Source organism: Bombina bombina, chromosome 3 (assembly GCF_027579735.1).
Source record: "Bombina bombina isolate aBomBom1 chromosome 3, aBomBom1.pri, whole genome shotgun sequence".
NCBI lineage: Eukaryota > Metazoa > Chordata > Amphibia > Anura > Bombinatoridae > Bombina > Bombina bombina.
In genome coordinates, this window is record NC_069501.1 from 793,336,880 (window position 1) to 793,360,988 (window position 24,109).

General features: G+C 39.1%; 1 protein-coding gene across 4 annotated transcripts in view; it reads right to left on the bottom strand.

Annotated features, from left to right (window-relative positions):
- Window positions 1-660: 660 nt before the first annotated feature.
- UNC50 (unc-50 inner nuclear membrane RNA binding protein) overlaps window positions 661-24,109 on the bottom strand; it is a 71,106-nt gene continuing 47,657 nt past the window's right edge. The window contains exons 7-8 of one of the 4 annotated variants that reach the window (XM_053707702.1): window positions 21,002-21,041; window positions 1,027-1,136 (exon numbers count right to left, since the gene is read on the bottom strand). In XM_053707702.1, coding sequence (XP_053563677.1) covers window positions 21,036-21,041 — 6 coding nt within the window. In that variant the 3' untranslated portion in view covers window positions 1,027-1,136; window positions 21,002-21,035. Of the gene's footprint in view, window positions 1,137-18,400; window positions 18,581-20,920; window positions 21,042-24,109 lie in introns of those variants that run through there. The other 3 variants (XM_053707701.1, XM_053707699.1, XM_053707700.1) reach the window with 3 other exon arrangements.

The window sequence follows — 24,109 nt, forward strand, 5'->3', positions numbered from 1 at the left end:
ATGGTGGCCTTCAACGTCTTAGAAATGAGCATATTAGCTGTTAACAAGGAATACTAACAGAACAAAGCAAATTTGATGATACAAGTAGATTAGGTAGTTGTTTAAAATTACATCCCCTATCTGAATCACAAAAGTTTAATTTTGACTTGACTGTCCCTTTAATAGCATAAGGTGAATCTTATTTGTTATTCACCAACTCTTCCCCAGACTTTACAGTTTATCAGCTCATTAAAAGTTCATGCCTCTGTTCTCTGATTCAGTGCAATTGTACCCTTTATCTTCATACTCTGAAATTATTATCAACTCTAGAGAGAATTGGTCCTGGCTATAAGAATACCTGTTCTTTGTGGGCTTTGAATTTATCTACAGAGTTTAAACATCATTACAATACAGTATTTGAAGCTGTTGGCTGCAGACAGTTTGGTAGGAGATAAAATACACTATACTAAAGCCTCCCATGTTTTTCAGTTTTGTTTTTATTATTTTTTAATCATAAGGCTGTTTTGGGTATATATATATATATATATATATATATATATATATATATATATATATATATATATATATATATATATATATATATATATATATATAAAAATGTGTGTGTGTGTACATATGTATTTATATGTGCATATATGTAAGTAGTTCAAGAAATGCCGGTACTGGTAAAATCTTCAAACTTTATTCCAAAACAGTATAGGCTGACGCGTTTTGGCCCCAAAAGGCCTTATTCATAGACACACTTGTTCCTTTTCCTGTGGAGCACTTATACACTCCCTCACATTCTAATTGGTTAGTAAAAATCTGTGCTCACTATATATGTAAGTACACACACGCATATATATATATATATATATATACCAGGGTTCAAAATTTCCTTTGGTTACTGCACGCCACCCAGCCCAGACGGAGCAAAGTCTTCATCCAGGCGGATCCATCTTCCTCTATCGCAGGGTCACATTCTATCTTCTTCCCGGAGGTGCAGAGCAGTCTTCCGGCGGGGGGCAGTCTTCGGCAACAAGGAGGTCCTCTTCATGTGATCGTCCAAGATTGAATGCAAGTCCCCTTCTAGATATAGGCTGCAGAGATCCAGGAACACTCTGCAGACTCCAAGGAGGAACTGGAGACCTGAGGACCTATAGGAGGGCGATACGAGACCTGAGTATATAAACAGAAGCGCTTATTACATACCTCATAAGCTGAGGTTGAATCAGGTGAGAGCGGATTTTTTCCAACTGTTAAAGTATAAGTTATTTATCTAAACGTACTACACGAAGTGTGCCTCTGGGCGCTTGTTTTGTCTCACACTCTTCTAGATCACTAAGAGGAACCTTGCCCTGCGGGGGATCTTTCTTCTTCTCTCAGACGAGCAGCCTACTCCTCCACAGCACACAGGAACTAGCATTGTGGATATTAATGAACAATATACATCCATAGACTTGCCATACTTGACTGAATGAGACTGTTTGATGCTTAACTAGCAAGGGTCCTGCATATACATATATTTTCCAGTAGTGGATGGGAAGATATATTAAGACCAACAGCACACTCATAAACTTCTAGCGCTGATCTTTTTTATTTCTATCATATATATATATATATATATATATACCAGGGTTCAAAATTTCCACTCGCCATTGGCGAGTGGAAATTTAATGGTGGCGAGTGAAAGTTAATTAGTGAATGTTGAGTCATAAGTCTGGTGGCATGTTGTGAGTAGCAAAGTTGGCACATTGTATTTGCAGAATGTACATTCCTATTGCAGCACTGACAAACACACATTTTGGGCTATGTGCTAAAACTATTATCTAAAGGGATATGATATCGCCATGAAAGTGCAAGGGTATGTTATACCTCTAGGGACCCCATTAGTGCCTAGACTGTTACTACTGAGAGGGTGAACAGGGCAGAGAGAGAGAGATTGCAGGGGAAAAATGAGAGTGAGAAGGTAGAGTTAAGAGAGAATAAAGAAAAATAGAGTGAAGAGATAAATGAAAGGGAAAAGAGTGTAAAGAGAAGATATGGCCTGAAAGAGAAAGTGAGAGGCTAAAAATAGAGAGAGAAGGGAGTTGAAAAAGATAGTTAAGTGCAAAAAGGGAGATGATAATTATAAAAAAAATATATATCTATCCAGGTCTGCTATGACCTTCCATGACTTTCAGCACTCTCTATGTTCAACAACTTCTTTTCCTATCCAGCTGTTGTCTTCTTCAGAACCTCTAGTTGATTTTTCTAACTGCTATGAGCTTGTTTTTGTTAATTTATTACTGTATGTAACATAATTTTTTTATGGTATGAAATAAAAATAATATTACAAACTATTTCACAATGGCTTAACATATGCAAAGAGGGGGTGAAGTAATAGGTGTGGTTTGGGTGGCATTAGAAGTGGTAACATTTTGTCCTGGCTAGTAGCTTAGGATTTGACATTTTGAGCCCTGTATATGTGTGTGTGCCCTTTACAGTCAAGTAGATGAAAACATGTACAAGCATATTTATGCAATATTCATATTAAATAAAGGTTTTAACTATGTATTTACTGTAAATATTTCACATTCCAATGTTCTGCACATAGCAGAATATGTTCTAAGTATTTATTAATACTTAGAACATATTCCTATATATATCTGTATATACCTATATATAATTATGTATGTGTGTGTATATATATATATATATATATATATATATATATATATACACACATATGTATATATACTGTATATGTAAAGATATATATTGTACCAAAATACCATCAAATATATGTAGCAATATGTATTTATAAGTAAATAGAACATATTATTCTTTGTGAAGAACATTGGAATGTGTAATATTCATATTTTCACGCACGGTTAACGCACCTCATATGCAATCGGGTTTGTGCGCAAGTAGGGTTTTCGTTTCCCCCCCCAACAATTTTTGCTCCATTGACTTACGCACGATATTGTAAGTTCAGATTTTTTTTTTATGCGTATCGGGTGAGTGCATGAGCGAAAACAGTTTGCTTTCAACTTGTAATACAAGTGCAACCCAACGTGCGCAAAAAACTTTCTTCTAGTGCAGTTAACGCTCGAGCAGGAGTGTTAAATAACGCTCCCCTCCACTTGTAATCTGTCATTCAAAGTATATACCCACCAGTGCAGGCTCATATGATATTCCTTTAAATACATACATGTTGGTAATAATATATTTCTTCTGTTAAGTGTGATCAGTCCACGGGTCATCATTACTTCTGGGATATTACTCCTCCCCAACAGGAAGTGCAAGAGGATTCACCCAGCAGAGCTGCATATAGCTCCTCCCCTCTACGTCACTCCCAGTCATTCTCTTGCACCCAACGACTAGATAGGATGTGTGAGAGGACTATGGTGATTATACTTAGTTTTATATCTTCAATCAAAAGTTTGTTATTTTAAAATAGCACCGGAGTGTGTTATTACCTCTCTGGCAGAGTTTGAAGAAGAATCTACCAGAGTTTTTGCTATGATTTTAGCCGGAGTAGTTAAGATCATATTGCTGTTTCTCGGCCATCTGAGGAGAGGTAAACTTCAGATCAGGGGACAGCGGGCAGATGAATCTGCATAAAGGTATGTAGCAGCTTTTATTTTCTGACAATGGAATTGATGAGAAAATCCTGCCATACCGATATAATGTCATGTAATGTATACTTTACACTTCAGTATTCTGGGGAATGGTACTTCACTAGAATTACACTGTAAGAAGTACATAAAGCTGTTTATTAACTAGAAATTATGTTTAACGTTTTTGCTGGAATGTAAAATCGTTTTCATTTGCTGAGGTACTGAGTGAATAAATGTTTGGGCACTATTTTTCCACTTGGCAGTTGCTTAATCTTTTTTCTGACAGTTTCTGTTCTCTCTCACTGTTGTGTGTGAGGGGGAGGGGCCGTTTTTTGGCGCTTTTGCTACGCATCAAATATTTCAGTCAGCAGCTCATGGTATTTCCTGCATGATCCGGTTCATCTCTACAGAGCTCAGGGGTCTTCAAAACTTATTTTGAGGGAGGTAATTTCTCTCAGCAGAGCTGTGAGAATTATAGTTGACTGAGATAAAAAACGTTTATTCTGTAATTTGTTTCCTGATTTCAGAATTTGTTATCTTTGCTAATGGGATTAAACCTTTGCTAAAGTTGTGTTGTTTACACTATAACTGTTTTCAATTTATTAATTTTCAACTGTCATAGATCTTCTGTGCTTCTTAAAGGCACAGTACGTTTTTAATATTATTCTAATTGAATTGTATTCCAAGTTGCAAGTTTATTTGCTAGTGTGTTAAACATGTCTGATTCAGAGGATGATACCTGTGTCATTTGTTGCAATGCCAAAGTGGAGCCCAATAGAAATTTATGTACTAACTGTATTGATGCTACTTTAAATAAAAGTCAATCTGTACAAATTGAACAAATTTCACCAAACAACGAGGGGAGAGTTATGCCGACTAACTCGCCTCACGTGTCAGTACCTGCATCTCCCGATCGGGAGGTGCGTGATATTGTAGCGCCGAGTACATCTGGGCGGCCATTACAAATCACATTACAGGATATGGCTACTGTTATGACTGAAGTTTTGGCTAAATTACCAGAACTAAGAGGTAAGCGTGATCACTCTGGGGTGAGAACAGAGTGCGCTGATAATATTAGGGCCATGTCAGACACTGCGTCACAGGTGGCAGAACATGAGGACGGAGAACTTCATTCTGTGGGTGACGGTTCTGATCCAAACAGACTGGATTCAGATATTTCAAATTTTAAATTTAAACTGGAAAACCTCCGTGTATTACTAGGGGAGGTGTTAGCGGCTCTGAATGATTGTAACACAGTTGCAATACCAGAGAAAATGTGTAGGTTGGATAAATATTTTGCGGTACCGGCGAGTACTGAGGTTTTTCCTATACCTAAGAGACTTACTGAAATTGTTACTAAGGAGTGGGATAGACCCGGTGTGCCGTTCTCACCCCCTCCGATATTTAGAAAAATGTTTCCAATAGACGCCACCACACGGGACTTATGGCAAACGGTCCCTAAGGTGGAGGGAGCAGTTTCTACTTTAGCTAAGCGTACCACTATCCCGGTGGAGGATAGCTGTGCTTTTTCAGATCCAATGGATAAAAAATTAGAGGGTTACCTTAAGAAAATGTTTGTTCAACAAGGTTTTATATTGCAACCCCTTGCATGCATTGCGCCGATCACGGCTGCAGCGGCATTCTGGATTGAGTCTCTGGAAGAGAACATTAGTTCAGCTACTCTGGACGACATTACGGACAGGCTTAGAGTCCTTAAACTAGCTAATTCATTCATTTCGGAGGCCGTAGTACATCTTACTAAACTTACGGCGAAGAATTCAGGATTCGCCATTCAGGCACGCAGGGCGCTGTGGCTAAAATCCTGGTCAGCTGATGTTACTTCTAAGTCTAAATTGCTTAATATACCTTTCAAAGGGCAGACCTTATTCGGGCCCGGGTTGAAAGAGATTATCGCTGACATTACAGGAGGTAAAGGCCATGCCCTGCCTCAGGACAAAGCCAAAGATAAGGCTAGACAGTCTAATTTTCGTTCCTTTCGTAATTTCAAAGCTGGAGCAGCATCAACTTCCTCTGCACCAAAACAGGAAGGAGCAGTTGCTCGCTACAGACAAGGCTGGAAACCTAACCAGTCCTGGAACAAGGGCAAGCAGACCAGGAAACCTGCTGCTGCCCCTAAAACAGCATGAATTGAGGGCCCCCGATCCGGGATCGGATCTAGTGGGGGGCAGACTTTCTCTCTTCGCCCAGGCTTGGGCAAGAGATGTCCAGGATCCCTGGGCGCTAGAGATAATATCTCAGGGATACCTTCTGGACTTCAAATACTCTCCTCCAAGAGAGAGATTTCATCTGTCAAGGTTGTCAACAATCCAGACAAAGAAAGAGGCGTTTCTACGCTGCGTACAAGAGCTCTTGTTACCTGTTCCACGATTGGAACAGGGACAGGGGTTTTACTCAAATCTGTTTGTGGTTCCCAACAAAGAGGGAACTTTCAGACCAATCCTGGACTTAAAGATCCTAAACAAATTCCTAAGAGTCCCATCGTTCAAGATGGAGACTATTCGGACAATTTTACCTATGATCCAAGAGGGTCAGTACATGACCACTGTAGATTTAAAAGATGCCTACCTTCACATACCGATTCACAAAGATCATTACCGGTACCTAAGGTTTGCCTTCCTAGACAGGCATTACCAGTTTGTGGCTCTTCCATTCGGATTGGCTACAGCTCCAAGAATCTTCACAAAGGTTCTGGGTGCTCTTCTGGCGGTACTAAGACCGCAGGGAATCTCGGTAGCTCCATACCTAGACGACATTCTGATTCAAGCTTCAAGCTTTCAAACTGCCAAGTCTCATACAGAGTTAGTACTGGCATTTCTAAGGTCACATGGATGGAAGGTGAACGAAAAGAAAAGTTCACTCGTTCCACTCACAAGAGTTCCCTTCCTGGGGACTCTTATAGATTCTGTAGAAATGAAGATTTACCTGACAGAGGACAGGCTAACAAGACTTCAAAGTGCTTGCCGCACCCTTCATTCCATTCAACACCCGTCAGTGGCTCAATGCATGGAGGTAATCGGCTTAATGGTAGCGGCAATGGACATAGTACCCTTTGCACGCTTACACCTCAGACCACTGCAACTGTGCATGCTAAGTCAGTGGAATGGGGATTACTCAGACTTATCCCCTTCTCTGAATCTGGATCAAGAGACCAGAAATTCTCTTCTATGGTGGCTTTCTCGGCCACATCTGTCCAGGGGGATGCCATTCAGCAGACCAGACTGGACAATTGTAACAACAGACGCCAGCCTTCTAGGTTGGGGTGCCGTCTGGAATTCTCTGAAGGCTCAGGGACAATGGAGTCAGGAGGAGAGTCTCCTGCCAATAAACATTCTGGAATTGAGAGCAGTTCTCAATGCCCTCCTGGCTTGGCCCCAGTTGACAACTCGGGGGTTCATCAGGTTTCAGTCGGACAACATCACGACTGTAGCTTACATCAACCATCAGGGAGGGACAAGAAGCTCCCTAGCTATGATGGAAGTATCAAAGATAATTCGCTGGGCAGAGTCTCACTCTTGCCACCTGTCAGCAATCCACATCCCGGGAGTGGAGAACTGGGAGGCGGATTTCTTAAGTCGTCAGTCTTTTCATCCGGGGGAGTGGGAACTCCATCCGGAGGTCTTTGCCCAAATACTTTGACGTTGGGGCAAACCAGAGATAGATCTCATGGCGTCTCGACAGAACGCCAAGCTTCCTCGTTACGGGTCCAGATCCAGGGATCCAGGAGCAGTCCTGATAGATGCCCTGACAGCACCTTGGGACTTCAGGATGGCTTACGTGTTTCCACCCTTCCCGATGCTTCCTCGATTGATTGCCAGAATCAAACAAGAGAGAGCATCAGTGATTCTAATAGCTCCTGCGTGGCCACGCAGGACTTGGTATGCAGACCTGGTGGACATGTCATCCTGTCCACCTTGGTCTCTACCTCTGAAACAGGACCTTCTGATACAGGGTCCCTTCAAACATCAAAATCTAACTTCTCTGAAGCTGACTGCTTGGAAATTGAACGCTTGATTTTATCAAGACGTGGGTTTTCTGAGTCAGTTATTGATACCTTAATACAGGCTAGGAAGCCTGTTACCAGAAAGATTTACCATAAGATATGGCGTAAATACCTATATTGGTGTGAATCCAAATGTTACTCTTGGAGTAAGGTTAGGATTCCTAGGATATTGTCTTTTCTACAAGAAGGTTTAGAAAAGGGTTTATCTGCTAGTTCATTAAAGGGACAGATCTCAGCTCTGTCCATTCTGTTACACAAACGTCTGTCAGAAGTTCCTGACGTCCAGGCTTTTTGTCAGGCTTTGGCCAGGATTAAGCCTGTGTTTAAAACTGTTGCTCCACCATGGAGTTTAAACCTTGTTCTTAATGTTTTACAGGGCGTTCCGTTTGAACCCCTTCATTCCATTGATATAAAGTTGTTATCTTGGAAAGTTCTATTTTTAATGGCTATTTCCTCGGCTCGAAGAGTCTCTGAATTATCAGCCTTACATTGTGATTCTCCGTATTTGATTTTTCATTCGGATAAGGTAGTTCTGCGTACTAAACCTGGGTTCTTACCTAAGGTAGTTACTAACAGGAATATCAATCAAGAGATTGTTGTTCCTTCCTTGTGCCCAAATCCTTCTTCGAAGAAGGAACGTCTACTGCACAACCTGGATGTAGTCCGTGCTCTAAAATTTTACTTACAGGCAACTAAGGAATTTCGACAAACGTCTTCTCTGTTTGTCGTTTACTCTGGGCAGAGGAGAGGTCAAAAAGCTTCTGCTACCTCTCTTTCTTTTTGGCTTCGTAGCATAATTCGTTTAGCTTATGAGACTGCTGGACAGCAGCCTCCTGAAAGAATTACAGCTCATTCTACTAGAGCTGTGGCTTCCACTTGGGCCTTCAAGAATGAGGCCTCTGTTGAGCAGATTTGCAAGGCTGCAACTTGGTCTTCGCTTCATACTTTTTCCAAATTTTACAAATTTGACACTTTTGCTTCATCGGAGGCTATTTTTGGGAGAAAGGTTCTTCAGGCAGTGGTTCCTTCTGTATAAAGAGCCTGCCTATCCCTCCCGTCATCCGTGTACTTTTGCTTTGGTATTGGTATCCCAGAAGTAATGATGACCCGTGGACTGATCACATTTAACAGAAGAAAACATAATTTATGCTTACCTGATAAATTCCTTTCTTCTGTAGTGTGATCAGTCCACGGCCCGCCCTGTTTTTAAGGCAGGTAAATATTTTTTAATTTATACTCCAGTCACCACTTCACCCTTGGCTTTTCCTTTCTCGTTGGTCCTTGGTCGAATGACTGGGGGTGACGTAGAGGGGAGGAGCTATATGCAGCTCTGCTGGGTGAATCCTCTTGCACTTCCTGTTGGGGAGGAGTAATATCCCAGAAGTAATGATGACCCGTGGACTGATCACACTACAGAAGAAAGGAATTTATCAGGTAAGCATAAATTATGTTTTTTTTAAATGTTAACCTTTATTGTTATAATTGTGAAGTGCCTAAATTTAGCATAATATATTGCTTATTTAAATTGGCATAAAAGTCCCTATAATATCTTATTACTATTGTAAAACATGTTACATAAAGAGGGAGTTAACTTTATGAAGCACGTTTGTTTATTTTCATTAGGCAGGCAGCATGGATTATGATTGGCTGTATTGCCTTTATTTTATTTTTTTTTGGGAGGGGGGCATAGGTGAATTGGCAGCCAAAGGGGGAATAAGATCTTAATGAAACATTACAAACCTTGGTAATACTTTCAGAAACACTAATAAATGCTACAAGATGCCTAAAACATATATTTACCACCCTTTTACATTTTATAAGGACTTTTATGATCATTTGAAATGCAGACCACAATGGAACTGACATTTCTGTTCAGCTATGTAGATGAATGTTTCATTTATATTTTCTCCTTCAACAATAAGGCACTTTTCTCTATATACTTTTCTGATATGGAGGCCTGACTGTGGCAGTTGATATTTTACATAAGATATATTTAATTTCAGTTTAAATTATTGTTTTCTAAAGACTGGTTCTTTGAGAAGGCAAAAGCAGGGTGAAATTAATTTGGCTATTTGTGCGCACTATTTAAACTTTCACTTGTTATATTTAATAGGACACTGAACCCAAATGTTTTGTTTCGTGATTCAGATAGAGCATGCAATTTTAAGCAACTTTCTAATTTACTCCTATTATCAAATTTTCTTCATTCTCTTGGTATCTTTATTTGAAAAGCAAGAATGTAAGTTTAGAAGCTGGCCCATTTTTGGTGAACAACCTGGGTTGTTCTTGCTGATTGGTGGATAAATTCACCTACCAATAAACAAGTGCTGTCCAGTCTGCTGGACCAAACATTGTCTGGCTCCTTAGCTTAGATGCCTTTTTCAAATAAAGATAGCAAGAGAACAAAGAAAAAGTGATAATAGGAGTAAATTAGAAAGTTGCTTAAAATTGCATGCTCTATCTAAATCACAAAAGAAAAAAATTGGGTTTAGTATCCCTTTAAATAACTATTTAAATCTTCCCAGTCCCTTAAAGTTAAATATTGTAAAACTCATTTCTAATCTGAAGATAGCAGTCTTCTGTAAGTAAGAAAATCATGAGCAATAAAATAAAAAATACTTAAAATAAAACATATAGCCATGGTTCAATTATCTATATATAATATACAAAGAACAGATAAGTAGGAGATCAAAGGATCCAATATATTAAAGGGACACTTGACTATAAAAAATATTTCCCATTGTGTTCCAAATGTCTTGTTATATATATATATATATATATATATATATCAGCATATTAAATGTATGGAAATGTGATCCTTCATGTTTATTTTTGTATTTAAAATAGCGAGTTTAGCTCAGTAAAGCCATCACCTGTTGTTCTCAAGGACATGCCCATAAAAAAATGACTGAGCATGCAGGTAAAGCACACCTGCTAATTTTATCTATGTTAAAGCATAGCCTAATAGTAAAGGTATTTAAAGGGACATGAAACCCAAATTTTTTCTTTCATGATTTAGAAAGAGCATACAATTATAAACAACTTTCTAATTTACTTCTATTATCTATTTTGCTTCATTCTCTTGATATTCTTTGCTTAAAAGCATATCTAGATATGCTTAGTAGCTGCTGATTGGTAGCTGCACATAGATGCCTCCTGTGATTGGTTCACCTTGTGCATTGCTATTTCTTCATTAAAGTATATCTAAAGAATGAAGCAAATTAGGTAATAGAAGTAAATTGGAATATTGTTTAAAGTTGTATTCTCTACCTTAATCATGAAAGAAAATGTTTGGGTATAGTGTCCCTTTAAATACTAATTATGCTATTTCAGATACAAAAAAAACTCTACTGCCAAACACTGGTAAATGAATTAGTGCTGATGTCTCCTGTTAACAGAGCTTTTCTACAGAGACTATGTTTGTCATTCATATTTTCAGTATAAGTGGTAGTAACTATGGGAATAACCAACTAATTAAAAATAAAGGTAAAGCAGATGTTTTCAAACAACGAAATACAATCCAGCAGGTAAAATGGACCATTGTTAACATATTAAAGGGGAGAACATTACTAGTCAAAGTTATCCCTGAGTCACAAAAACTGCTAGCTAATTCTTCATTTTTGACTAGTTATCTTACAGGAAGAATATAGTTGTGAAATTCTAAGTTTCAGACAAATTGAATATAAAACATACACTTACCAGATCAGTAAAATGCTCCATGCACACTACCCTATTTTATTTGATATAAAAGTACTACATCACTCTTCAGTTTGGAGCACAAATTCTTTCCTGACCCATTATGGCTGTAAGAATATATATAACTTTTACATCAATGAATTTCTCACAATGTCCCACACAAAAGGGAAAATGTTTATTAAATATTAGAAAGCCAAGAGGTTTTTAATGTTCCAGCAACACATATGTAATATAGCAGTAACCAATTCCATTCCTCAAGGTCCATGAACATGCCAGAATTTAAAAGGACATAAAGTTCCTTTACAAATATCTAACAGAGATGTTGGTAGCAGATAAGAACCATAGGCCCAACATGTCTGCCCATATGTTCTGTAGAGTGTAAGCTTAATTGGTCCATACAATAAACCTTTATGCATATCCCACACAGCACGGTACATATGACTGACTCTTCTTCTATAGACAGAACCAAAACCATCACTTGTCTCCAGTGTTTCCACTGCTGCCCATACAAGTAGTTTTGTGCACGACTCCACATCAGCTACCTCCACGCTCCTAGACAACCTGGAACTGATGAGTGTAAAGCATGGAATACATTTCTGGGCAGTGGAAAATGCTAAAGGCAGTAATGCCATTAGTGCTTTCTAAATGACAAGAGGGTTTTTGTAGATATAAGTATAATTCATATTTACTTGCTGTTAATAAGGACTTGTGTCCCTTTAACGATCCCTGTGCGAACATAGGTCACTCTGTCAGGCTCAGTCATGTTAATGATTTCTTTAAAAGCTTTTTAAATCCTAACATGTCTGCAGTCTCTGCACACTTATGTAATATGTATGTGCCAACCATTTCTTTTCATCTGACGTGTGGGAAATAAACTATACCAAAATGATAAATATTTTACTTATTATGCAAAAACAGAAAAAAATATACAAGACCAGCAGCGTTTCTGTGACATCATTTCAATAGACATACTTAACTTTCTTACATATTTTGATGCATTAATTTTTATAGGTAACTCAAAAAATCCCGAACTGTAATACCATATATTTCAGCATAGAAGACATACTACATAGATATAACGTGCCCCAGAATCACAATGTATTCTATGTGCCAGTATGCAGCTTTAAGTAACAGACAGTCGTCAGCTGCTTGCGTGAAAGGAACCGTGTACTGTGATTGTTTTCTCCCCTTTACTGTATTCTCAACAATCCATTTTACTTGCTGGAGTGTATTAAATTATTTTGTCATTTGAAAACACGTTTTGCCTGTTGCATCACCACCTATACTGAATACAGAGAGGTAATAAAAACAGAATTTATGCTTACCTGATAAATTTCTTTCTCTTGTGATGTATCGAGTCCACAGATTCATCCATACTTGTGGGATATTCTCCTTCCTAACAGGAAGTGGCAAAGAGAGCACCCACAGCAGAGCTGTCTATATAGCTGCTGCCTTAGCTCCGCGCCCCCAGTCATTCGCCCGAAGGATAGGAAGAAAAAGGAGAAACTATAGGGTGCAGAGGTGACTGAAGTTTTTAAAATAAAAATATATTACCTGTCTTAAACAGACAGGGCGGGCCGTGGACTCGATACATCACAAGAGAAAGAAATTTATCAGGTAAGCATAAATTCTGTTTTCTCTTGTAAGATGTATCGAGTCCACGGATTCATCCATACTTGTGGGATACCAATACCAAAGCTTTAGGACACGGATGAAGGGAGGGACAAGACAGGTACCTTAAACGAAAGGCACCACTGCTTGTAGAACCTTTCTCCCAAAAATAGCCTCCGAAGAAGCAAAAGTATCGAATTTGGAAAATTTGGAAAAAGTATGAAGCGAAGACCAAGTCGCCGCCTTACAAATCTGTTCAACAGAAGCCTCATTTTTAAAAGCCCATGTGGAAGCCACTGCTCTAGTAGAATGAGCAGTAATTCTTTCAGGAGGCTGCTGTCCAGCAGTCTCATAAGCCAAACGGATGATGCTTTTCATCCAAAAAGAAAGAGAGGTAGCCGTAGCCTTTTGACCTCTCCGCTTACCAGAATAGACAACAAACAATGAAGATGTTTGACGGAAATCTTTGGTTGCTTGCAAGTAGAACTTTAAAGCACGAACGACATCAAGATTGTGCAACAGACGTTCCTTCTTCGAAGAAGGATTAGGACACAGTGAAGGAACAACAATTTCTTGATTGAAATTCCTATTAGAAACAACCTTAGGAAGCAATCCAGGTTTGGTACGTAAAACCACCTTATCTGCATGGAAAACAAGATAAGGTGAGTCACACTGTAAAGCAGATAACTCAGAAACTCTTCGAGCCGAAGAGATAGCTACTAAAAACAGAACTATCCAAGATAGAAGCTTAATATCTATGGAATGCATAGGTTCAAACGGAACCCCTTGAAGAACTTTAAGAACTAAGTTTAAGCTCCATGGTGGAGCAACAGGTTTGAATACAGGCTTGATTCTGACTAAAGCCTGACTAAACGCTTGAACGTCTGGAACATCTGCCAGACGCTTGTGTAAAAGAATAGACAATGCAGAAATCTGTCCTTTTAAGGAACTAGCTGATAATCCCTTCTCCAATCCTTCTTGGAGAAAAGACAATATTCTAGGAATCCTAATCTTACTCCATGAGTAACCCTTGGATTCACACCAATAAAAATATTTACACCAAATCTTATGATAGATTTTCCTGGTGACAGGCTTTCTAGCCTGAATCAGGGTATCAATGACCGACTCAGAGAAACCACGCTTTGATGAAATCAGGCGTTCAATCTCCAAGCAGTCAGGCGCAGAGAAATTATATTTGGATGGTTGAAAGGACCTTGGATTAGAAGGTCCTGCCTCATTGGCAGAATCCACGGTGGAACCGATGACATGTCCACTAGGTCTGCATAAAGAACAAGGGGATATGGGAACGCGCTGTAAAAAACAGCATATGAGAGGTAAAGAACTTTATAAGGAATGGAGATTACACAAGCTTATAATAAAAGTTTATAAATGTATTACAAATATTTGTATTATAATAAGCGATGCCGGCATCTGATACAAAGTAAAATAGTACAATTAAAATAGGATAAGGATCAACATATAATGTAAAACATCAGTGTGTAATGATGTAAGTAGCTTAAAAAATATATGTTGCAAAATAACACAATGTTAAAATTGAAACAGAGTCAATGTTACCGTCCTTAACACAATCAGGCCAGTGATTAGAGTGTTTGGTCCAGCTGTTTATATGAATGCAGGTATAACTTGGGTGATTCCCTCTGCGTTGTTTATAAAACAGCGAAAAACTTGCAGAATCTTCTGCCTTGTATCCAATGACTGTGAGTTAAATTTCAAAGACACTTTCACAGCCGTATTTGCGGGATGTCCCGTGCTGTGGGCCTGTTCCAGTCAGGAGGTCAAATTGCAGGAGTAATAGTAGGCAACGACAAACTTCGTTTCTTTGAAGTTAAAATGAATCAGACTGCTTTTAACAAATGTGGGTCATGGGTGGGAATTACGCATATAGAGTCAATTCATATATTAAAGTGGCTCAATGCACCGCACCTACCGCATATGTAAGTCAAGCAGATGTATTGCAAGTAAAGTTTGTAACAGCGTCCATATTATTCAGATTCCAGTGCTGGACATAAGAAAGTAGATCATGGGTATGATGGTATTTCCAAGAGAAAAACAACTCTGTGAATTAGAGTTGGTCTCAACCACCTTACCTACTACTTATTTTCACAAGTTATGAGCAAATTTCTACGCGTTTCAGCCTAGTCAGGCCTTTATCACCTTTGATAAAGGCCTGACTAGGCTGAAACATGTAGAAATTTGCTCATAACTTACATCATTACACACTGATGTTTTACATTATATGTTGATCCTTATCCTATTTTAATTGTACTATTTTACTTTGTATCAGATGCCGGCATCGCTTATTGTAATACAAATATTTGTAATACATTTATAAACTTTTATTATAAGCTTGTGTAATCTCCATTCCTTATAAAGTTCTTTACCTCTCATATGCTGTTTTTTTACTGCGCTTTCCCATATCCCCTTGTTCTTTGTCTATTTTGGTTTGATGTTAGGAGGTGCACTTACCTTTTGGGAATAGCATTTGAGATTTGAGCGTTGTATCTTATACCTACCCTGTTGTTTTCACTAGGTCTGCATACCAAGTCCTGTGTGGCCACGCAGGTGCTATCAGAATCACCGAAGCTCTCTCCTGCTTGATTCTGGCAAGGAGACGTGAAAGGAGAGGAAACGGTGGAAATACATAGGCCAGATTGAAGGACCAGGGCACTGCTAGAGCATCTATCAGTACCGCCTGGGGATCCCGGGACCTGGACCCATAACGAGGAAGTTTGGCGTTCTGCCGGGACGCCATCAGATCCAATTCTGGTGTGCCCCATAGCTGAGTAAGCTGGGCAAATACCTCAGGATGGAGCTCCCACTCCCCCGGATGAAAAGTCTGACGACTTAGGAAATCCGCCTCCCAGTTCTCTACCCCTGGGATATGGATTGCTGAGAGATGGCAAGAGTGATCCTCCGCCAATCTGATTATTTTGGTTACCTCCATCATTGCTAGAGAACTCCGTGTTCCTACTTGATGATTGATATAAGCCACAGTCGTGATGTTGTCCGACTGAAATCTGATGAATTTGGCCGCAGCTAGCTGAGGCCACGCCTGAAGCGCTTTGAATATCGCTCTCAGTTCTAGAATGTTTATTGGGAGGAGAGTTTCCTCCCGAGACCATAAGCCCTGTGCTTTCAGGGAGTTCCAGACTGCACCCCAGCCTAGCAGGCTGGCATCTGTTGTTACTATGAGCCACTCTGGCCTGCGGAAACACATTCTCTGAGACAGGTGGTCCTGAGACAACCACCAGAGAAGAGAGTCTCTGGTCTCCTGGTCCAGATGCAGTTGAGGAGATAAACCTGCATAATCCCAATTCCACTGCTTGATAATGCATAGTTGCAGTGGTCTGAGGTGTAGGCGGGCAAAAGGGACTATGTCCATTGCCGCTACCATGAGTCCGATTACCTCCATACACTGAGCCACTGATGGCCATGGAATGGAATGAAGAGCTTGGCAAGTGGTTAAGAGTTTCAACTTTCTGACCTCTGTCACAAATATTTTCATTTCTACCTAGTCTATCAGAGTCCCTAGGAAGGGAACTCTTGTGAGAGGGAAGAGAGAACTCTTTTTTATGTTCACCTTCCACCCGTGAGATCTCAGAAAAGCCAACACAATGTCCATGTGAGACTTGGCTAGCTGGAAAGTTGATGCCTGAATTAAGAGGTCGTCTAGATAAGGCGCCACTGCTATGCCCCGCGGTCTTAGAGCCGCTAAAAGGGACCCTAGCACCTTTGTGAAAATTCTGGGAGCCGTGGCCAACCCGAAGGGAAGGGCCACAAACTGAAAATGCCTGTCTAGAAAGGCGAATCTGAGGAATTGATGATGATCTCTGTGAATAGGGATGTGTAGATACGCATCCTTTAAGTCCACGGTAGTCATATATTGACCCTCCTGGATCAATGGCAGAATAGTCCAAATAGTCTCCATCTTGAATGATGGTACTCTGAGGAATTTGTTTAGAATTTTGAGATCCAAGATTGGTCTGAAAGTTCCCTCTTTTTTGGGAACCACAAACAGGTTTGAGTAAAACCCTAGCCCTTGTTCCGCTTTTGGAACTGGGCAGATCACTCCCATGGTATGTAGGTCTTCTACACAGCATAAGAACGCCTCTCTCTTTGTCTGGTTTGCAGACAATTGAGAAATGTGAAACCTCCCCCTTGGGGGAGAGTCTTTGAAGTCCAGAAGATATCTCTGGAACACAATTTCTAAAGCCCAGGAATCATGGACATCTCTTGCCCAAGCCTGAGCGAAGAGAGAGTCTGCCCCCTACTAGATCCGGTCCCGGATCGGGGGCTACCCCTTCATGCTGTCTTAGAGGCAGCTGCAGGCTTCTTGGCCTGTTTACCCTTGTTCCAAGCCTGGTTAGGTCTCCAGACTGACTTGGATTGGGCAAAATTCCCCTCTTGCTTTGCAGCAGGGGAAGCTGAAGCGGGACCACCCTTGAAGTTCCGAAAGGAACGAAAATTATTTTGTTTGGTCCTCAATTTATTTGTTTTATTTTTGTCACCACACTCACTTTACCCTTCCTAGCAGTTAAGCAGGCAAAGAGAATGACTGGGGGGGCGGAGCTAGGGGAGGAGCTATATAGACAGCTCTGCTGTGGGTGCTCTCTTTGCCACTTCCTGTTAGGAAGGAGAATATCCCACAAGTATGGATGAATCCGTGGACTTACAAGAGAAATGTTAATTTTCAAAAAAACTAATTTTCCTAAGTATTGATCTTACTGTGTATAGAGCTATAAATTAAAGGGACAGTATACACTCATTTTCATATAACTGCATGTAATAGACACTGACTACTATAAAGAATAAGATGCACAGATACTGATATAAAAATCCAGTATAAAACTGTTTAAAAACTTACTTAGAAGCTGTCAGTTTGGCTCTGTTGAAAACGTAGCTGGAAAGCCCGCTGCAAGTGGCAAATAAGACACTTCCCCCCCCCTCCCCCTTCTTTTGCATATGAAAAGACCCTTTACACAAACAGGAGCAAGCTGGAGAAGGTAGCCGACAGTATTCACATAAAACTTTGGGGCTTGGTTAGGAGTCTGAAAATCAGAGCAATGTTATTTAAAAATAAGAAAAACTATACATTTATTTTTTTTTAAAACTTTATGGGCTATATAAATAGATCATCTACAAGACATTTATGCTAAGAAAAAATGAGTGTATAATGTCCCTTTAAGGAAGAATTTGTGTACACCTAGAGAAAAAAAAATAATTAGGTTTGCTCTCTCTGTATGCTCAGCTCATTTGATTATGGTTGTGGTTTTAATTAGCAGAGGCAGTTATTTCATATACAAAGAAAGTATATGTATATTTTCCAAACATTTTAAACTCTGCAGCTGGTATGTCAAATTATTATAAATACATTCAAACTGATGTTTGTCATAAAAAAGTGTCAACTTGTACTCCAAACTTGGAGCAGATAGTCGAATGAAGCAACTGTAGGCCACTTCATTATAACATTTTTGTGTGTGTGTGTGTGTGTGTGCACAGAAACAGTACAGCACCAGCATGCTGTTACCTTTCATGTTCCTTTAAGACTCTTATGGTGGGATTGTGGATAGAATTGTAACAAAACTTATAATATACTGTATGAGATATGTGCTCTTCTTTCAATGTCCGTCTTGGGTGGTGGTGAATCATACTGTATATCGGGACATCCAAAATATTAACCAGTCAATATTAGCAGTCAAGCTAAAGAAAAAATATATGTAATTATAATCACTTAGTTACTAGTGAGGGTTCAACTACATTTGGGTTAAAAGGTAAAACATATGCAACATACCTACAAAAATAGGACTAGAAAATATAATTTGACCATCTCTGTTTTATTATATATATATATAAAATTTATTTTTTTAAACAACCAATCGGGCTATCAGGATGCTTGTGCCAGGACTTGCAAGGGAGCGTACATCTGGCATGTGCAGGCACAGTCACTGTGTTCCCATTTTCAGTTTAAAGTCAACACCAAAAATGTTATTGTTTAAAAAGATAGATAATCCATTTATTTAACATTCCCCGGATTTGCATAACCAACGCTGTTATATTAATATACTTTTTACCTCTGTGATTACCTTGTATCTAAGCATCTGCAGACGGCCTCCTTATCTCAGATCTTTTGACAGACTTGCATTTCAGGCATTTAGTGCTGACTCAAATAACTCCACTGGAGTGAGCACAATGTTATCTATATGGCACTTGTGAACTAACAGTAAATGTTATTAGCTATTCAGAGCCAGACCGTGAGACATCAGGTGGACTGCAGAGTCTTAGAAATCAGCTTATGACCCTACCTAGTTTTAGCCTTTAACAAAAAAAAACAAAAGAACAATGCAAATTTGATGATAAAAGTCAATTGGAAAGTTTTTTTAAATTACACGCCCTATCTGAATCATGAAAGTTGAATTTTGACTATCCCTTTAAGGAAGTTTGCTATGAAATCTTGCAAGATCACAGTAAAACAAAGTGTAAACGGTTGATGCTGATACGCTGTTGTTTTTTTACCATGCAGATGATAGTAAAAAGGGCAGCTGACCTGCTCACAGATCCCTTATTTTGTGAATGATTTAAGTACATTTTGAGCTACATTATTGTCCTTTTTTACAGAGATGTTCATATGAGATTTTCTAGTCAGCCTTTTACAGTGTTTGTCACACTAGTAGAAGATAGGACATATGAAAATCTAGAAATGAAATATAGGCCAAAAAGATGATAAATATAACAGGATATTTACTAGATAGGTAAATATGCCGATTGGTATTTCTGTTACTACTTGAATATATGATTTTGAATGGAATATGTATATGGGAATGAGGGAACCCTACTTGCAGATGCCTACTTTGTGCAATAAACCCAGTACAGTCTAGCACTACACAAACAGGGTAGGGTAATATGGAAGCCCTAGGGGCCGATTGATCAAGGGCCAAATGGCCCCTGTTTCTGCGGGAGACTTCGCCAGAAACAGCAGTTATGAAGCGGCGGTCTTAAGACCGCTGCTCCTTAACTGGTCCGCTGCCTCTGAGGCTGCGGACATCAATCTGCCCGATCCTATACGATCGGGTTGATTGCCACCCCCTGCTAGCAGCCGATTGGCATGCGAATCTGCAGGAGGCGGCATTGCATAAGCAGTTCACCAGAACTGCTTGTGCAATGTTAAATGCCGACATTGATGTCGGACAGACACTGATAAATCGGCCCCCTAGTCTTTATCAAGGAGCAGTAATTTGGGATGTGTCTTCTCAGTTCAATACAAGACAGCACAACAAATCTAGCAATAGTTAGAAAAGTATAAATAGTATGTAATTGTATTAAACATAACTCATGTATAGTGTTGTAGTATAACAAATATGAGTCCATCCGTCATGCAGATTAGCTCTTTTTTGCTGTCCCTCGTAGAAAGCAATTCTAATCTCATTTACAGATTCACACATCTTTACTTTACATATTTATTATAGAAACAGATTTTCCATCAGCCCTGTTACTTAAAGGGACACTGTACCCAAATTTTTTCTTTCGTGATTCAGATAGAGCATGACATGTAAAGCAACTTTCTAAATTACTCATATTATCAAATTTTCTTCATTCTCTTGGTATCTTTATTTGAAATGCAAGAATGTAAGTTTAGATGCCGGCCCATTTTTGGTGAACAACCTGGGTTGTCCTTGCTAATTGGTGGATATATTCATCCACCAATAAAAAAGTGCTGTCCAGAAGTCTGAACTAAAAAAAAGAAGCTTAGATGCCTTTTTTTTTTTTTAAAGATAGCAAGAGAACAAAGAAAAATTGATAATAGGAGTAAATTAGAAAGTTGCTTAGAATTCCATGCTCTATCTGAATCATGAAAGAAAACATTTGGGTTCAGTGTCCCTTTAAAGGGACAGTAAACACCTTATAATTACAAGACACTTCTGTTGTCTTGCTATAGAATTACATATCAGCCAAATCTAACTTTTTAAATCAAATTAACATTTTTTTGCTGCAATTGTTAGTATAAAGTATATTGATTTTATTGATTTTTTTTTTCTGTTAGAGCTAATTAGGAAAAGATGTGTAGCAGGGTTACCCATCAGAAGTCTGCGGTGTTTTTTCCGTTTCTTTCAATTCTAAGAATTAGAAAAGCCATAATTACATGAGGTAAAATATATTATTTTCTCCCTTTTATCTAAATGTCAAAGATTATAACTAAACCATTTATATTAAAGATGCATAACTAAACCATTTATATTAAAATCTCAAGTTATTTACTGTCCCTTTAAATTTACATGTAGGGGTTAGATCATACCAAAATATATGTTGCTGATAAAATGTATTTTGTCTGTTACTACTACTGTCCCTAAATATCAGACATTTCTCTTGTGCCTTTCATCACTGTACTTTTGTGCCACAAATATGAATATTTAAATAACAGTTGGGATTTTTGTTTTAACTAGATTGCTTTTTTGCTTTGAGACATTGATAAATCCAGTTCTGTGCCCTGCATAATTACAATGTGACATGAAACATGGTTGTCAATATTAGTGAAAAGTAAATAGTGTAAATACCTGTGTTGAAGTGTTTAAAAAAAAAAAAAATCAAAATAGTTATAAAAAAAACTATTCTTCTGACTTGTTTAGATTTGTAAATGGTTTATACAATGAGTTATTTTCTCTATATTTTGTATTTAGTGGAGGATTTTAAACTCACTTTTCGCCTCCCCATAATTTTAATTGTTGTTGAATTTCCCCCAGAAATGAACTTTACCAAGCAGTGATTCAACCTACTCCCAGCTGATGAGTGGCAATAACCACGAACCAGCTGTCCTGGGATTGGTTAGAATCACTGTAAGCATAAAAGCTGTGTAATGCAGCAGTGCTATGGCATAAAGGGACGTCTGTCTTTAAAAAGCAGGCTAAAAGTAAAAAGGTGAGTCATTGTGAATCTCATTTGCATATCTTACCCAGATTCCTTTGCTGCATTGGGAACAGTGTAGTCGGAGAGTTTCTGGGTTTATAGCAAGTCTTCTGACTTGTTTAGATTTGTAAATGGTTTATACAATGAGTTATTTTCTCTATATTTTGTATTTAGTGGAGGATTTTAAACTCACTTTTCGCCTCCCCATAATTTTAATTGTTGTTATATATATATATATATATATATATATATATATATATATATATATATATATATATATATATATATATATATATATATATACACACACAGACATATTTACATCTGAAAAATGTGGTGTTTTTTTCATTGCTCCCATGCTTGGAGTACATATGCTGCAGTTTGCATGACCCTTCAACATCCTACACAGTGATTGCATAGATCAGTGCAGGGGCAAAAAGGAGAGCAAGATAAATCTACTCAAAAAGCTTTTCAAGAGGTGCTCTGGAAAAAAAGATTGATTGGAATAGCTGCGCTTAGTTGCTGATTGAATATATGTATACACACCTGACCATCATACCTATATGAGCTTGTTGGACACCCCATTACAAAACCATGGACATAATTATGGAGTTGCCATTAATATGGACTGTGTCTGTGGGAATTTGTGCCCATTCAGCCCATAAAGCATTTGTGAGGTCAGGCGCCGATGTTGGACGTTCCAAATCATCCCAAAGATGTTCAATGAGGCTGAGGTCAGGAATCTGTGTAGGCCACTCTAGTTCATCCACACCAAACCAGTCAAACCATGTATTCATGGGCATTACTTTGTGTACAGGGGCACAGTCATGCTGGAACAGGAAATTACCTTCTCCAGATTTGCCACAATGTTGGAAGCACCCAATTGTCTAAAATGTCTTTGTATCCTGTGGCATTAAGATGACCCTTTACATCCCAAACCCTAAAAAAAACAGCCCCAGACCATTATCCATTCTACACCACACTTTACAGAAGGCACTATGCACTCTGGTAGGTAGCGTTCTCCTGGCATCTGCCACACCTCGTGAATTGTGGTTTATCATTCCAGAGAATATTTCCACTGCTCTAGAGTGTGTTAATATATATATATATATATATATATATATATAGGTATCCAAAACACCAGAACTCGCCCACAGAGGAAAACTGCCTGGGTGCAAAGTTGTAGAAGATATGCAGCCAAAAGAAAATGCACTCTCAGGACTTTCATAAACAAGTTACTTTTATTTCTGTAACGTTTTCGGAGGTCTTGCCTCCTTCATCAGCATGAATAAAGTGAAAGCAAACAAACTCTTAAATAGTGACATACTCACTCAAAATCATTTCAGTACATCCTAGGCATCGATAAGATCCTCTGATGTTGGTATGTGGAGGGGTACAGGAGGGGTACAAATCTGCGAGACTTATAAGTCTGCGAGACTTATTAGTCAAGACTGACTCAAAGGCAAGTTATAATCCCAGGACACATACCAACATCAGAGGATCTTATCGATGCCTAGGATGTACTACCTGTAATGGACTTATAAGTACCAGAATATTTAACCATCCCCATACCAACAGGCAGTTCCATATACGACATTCGATTACCTGTACAACCACATTTGTCATCTACTTATTGGTATGCCCATGCTCTTGGCATTATGTCGGTAAAACGACAGGTACCCTGAGAGAAAGGATGGCCAATCATCGGCATGCCATAAGGTCGGCTCACAAGCCCGGGGAATCGGAACAACCGGTAGCGAGACACTGTGCAGAATACAGACATTCGGTGGCATCAATAAGATACACACTTATTGATCATGTACCCCCACTAGATAGAGGGGGAGACAGAGGTAAAATACTTCTGCAACGGGAGGCACAATGGATGTACCGACTAGGTACCATTTACCCAGGGGGGCTCAACACCACCCCTGACTTTAAGGCTTTGATGTAATGTGGCTATATAGTGTGATACAAGCGCAGGGTACGGCACCTAGACTATCATGACTCTGTGGGCCATATGGTCGGCGTGCCTCGCTCTAGGGGTGCTCCTAAACCACGTTGGCATACAGCACCAGGGATAGGAGTCTTTGGTATTTCTAATACCTGTGTGGAAGTCGGATAGTGGTGCCTTGGAGTTACCAGGTTTTTTTTACACACATAGCATTACACATAGTCAAAGCTGGACACTTGATCCTTAAGCATCCTAGGAAGAAGAAACAACAACAGAGGATGACCAGTATGGAACATCATAACATGGAGAATAATTTGATGGTAGAATAAC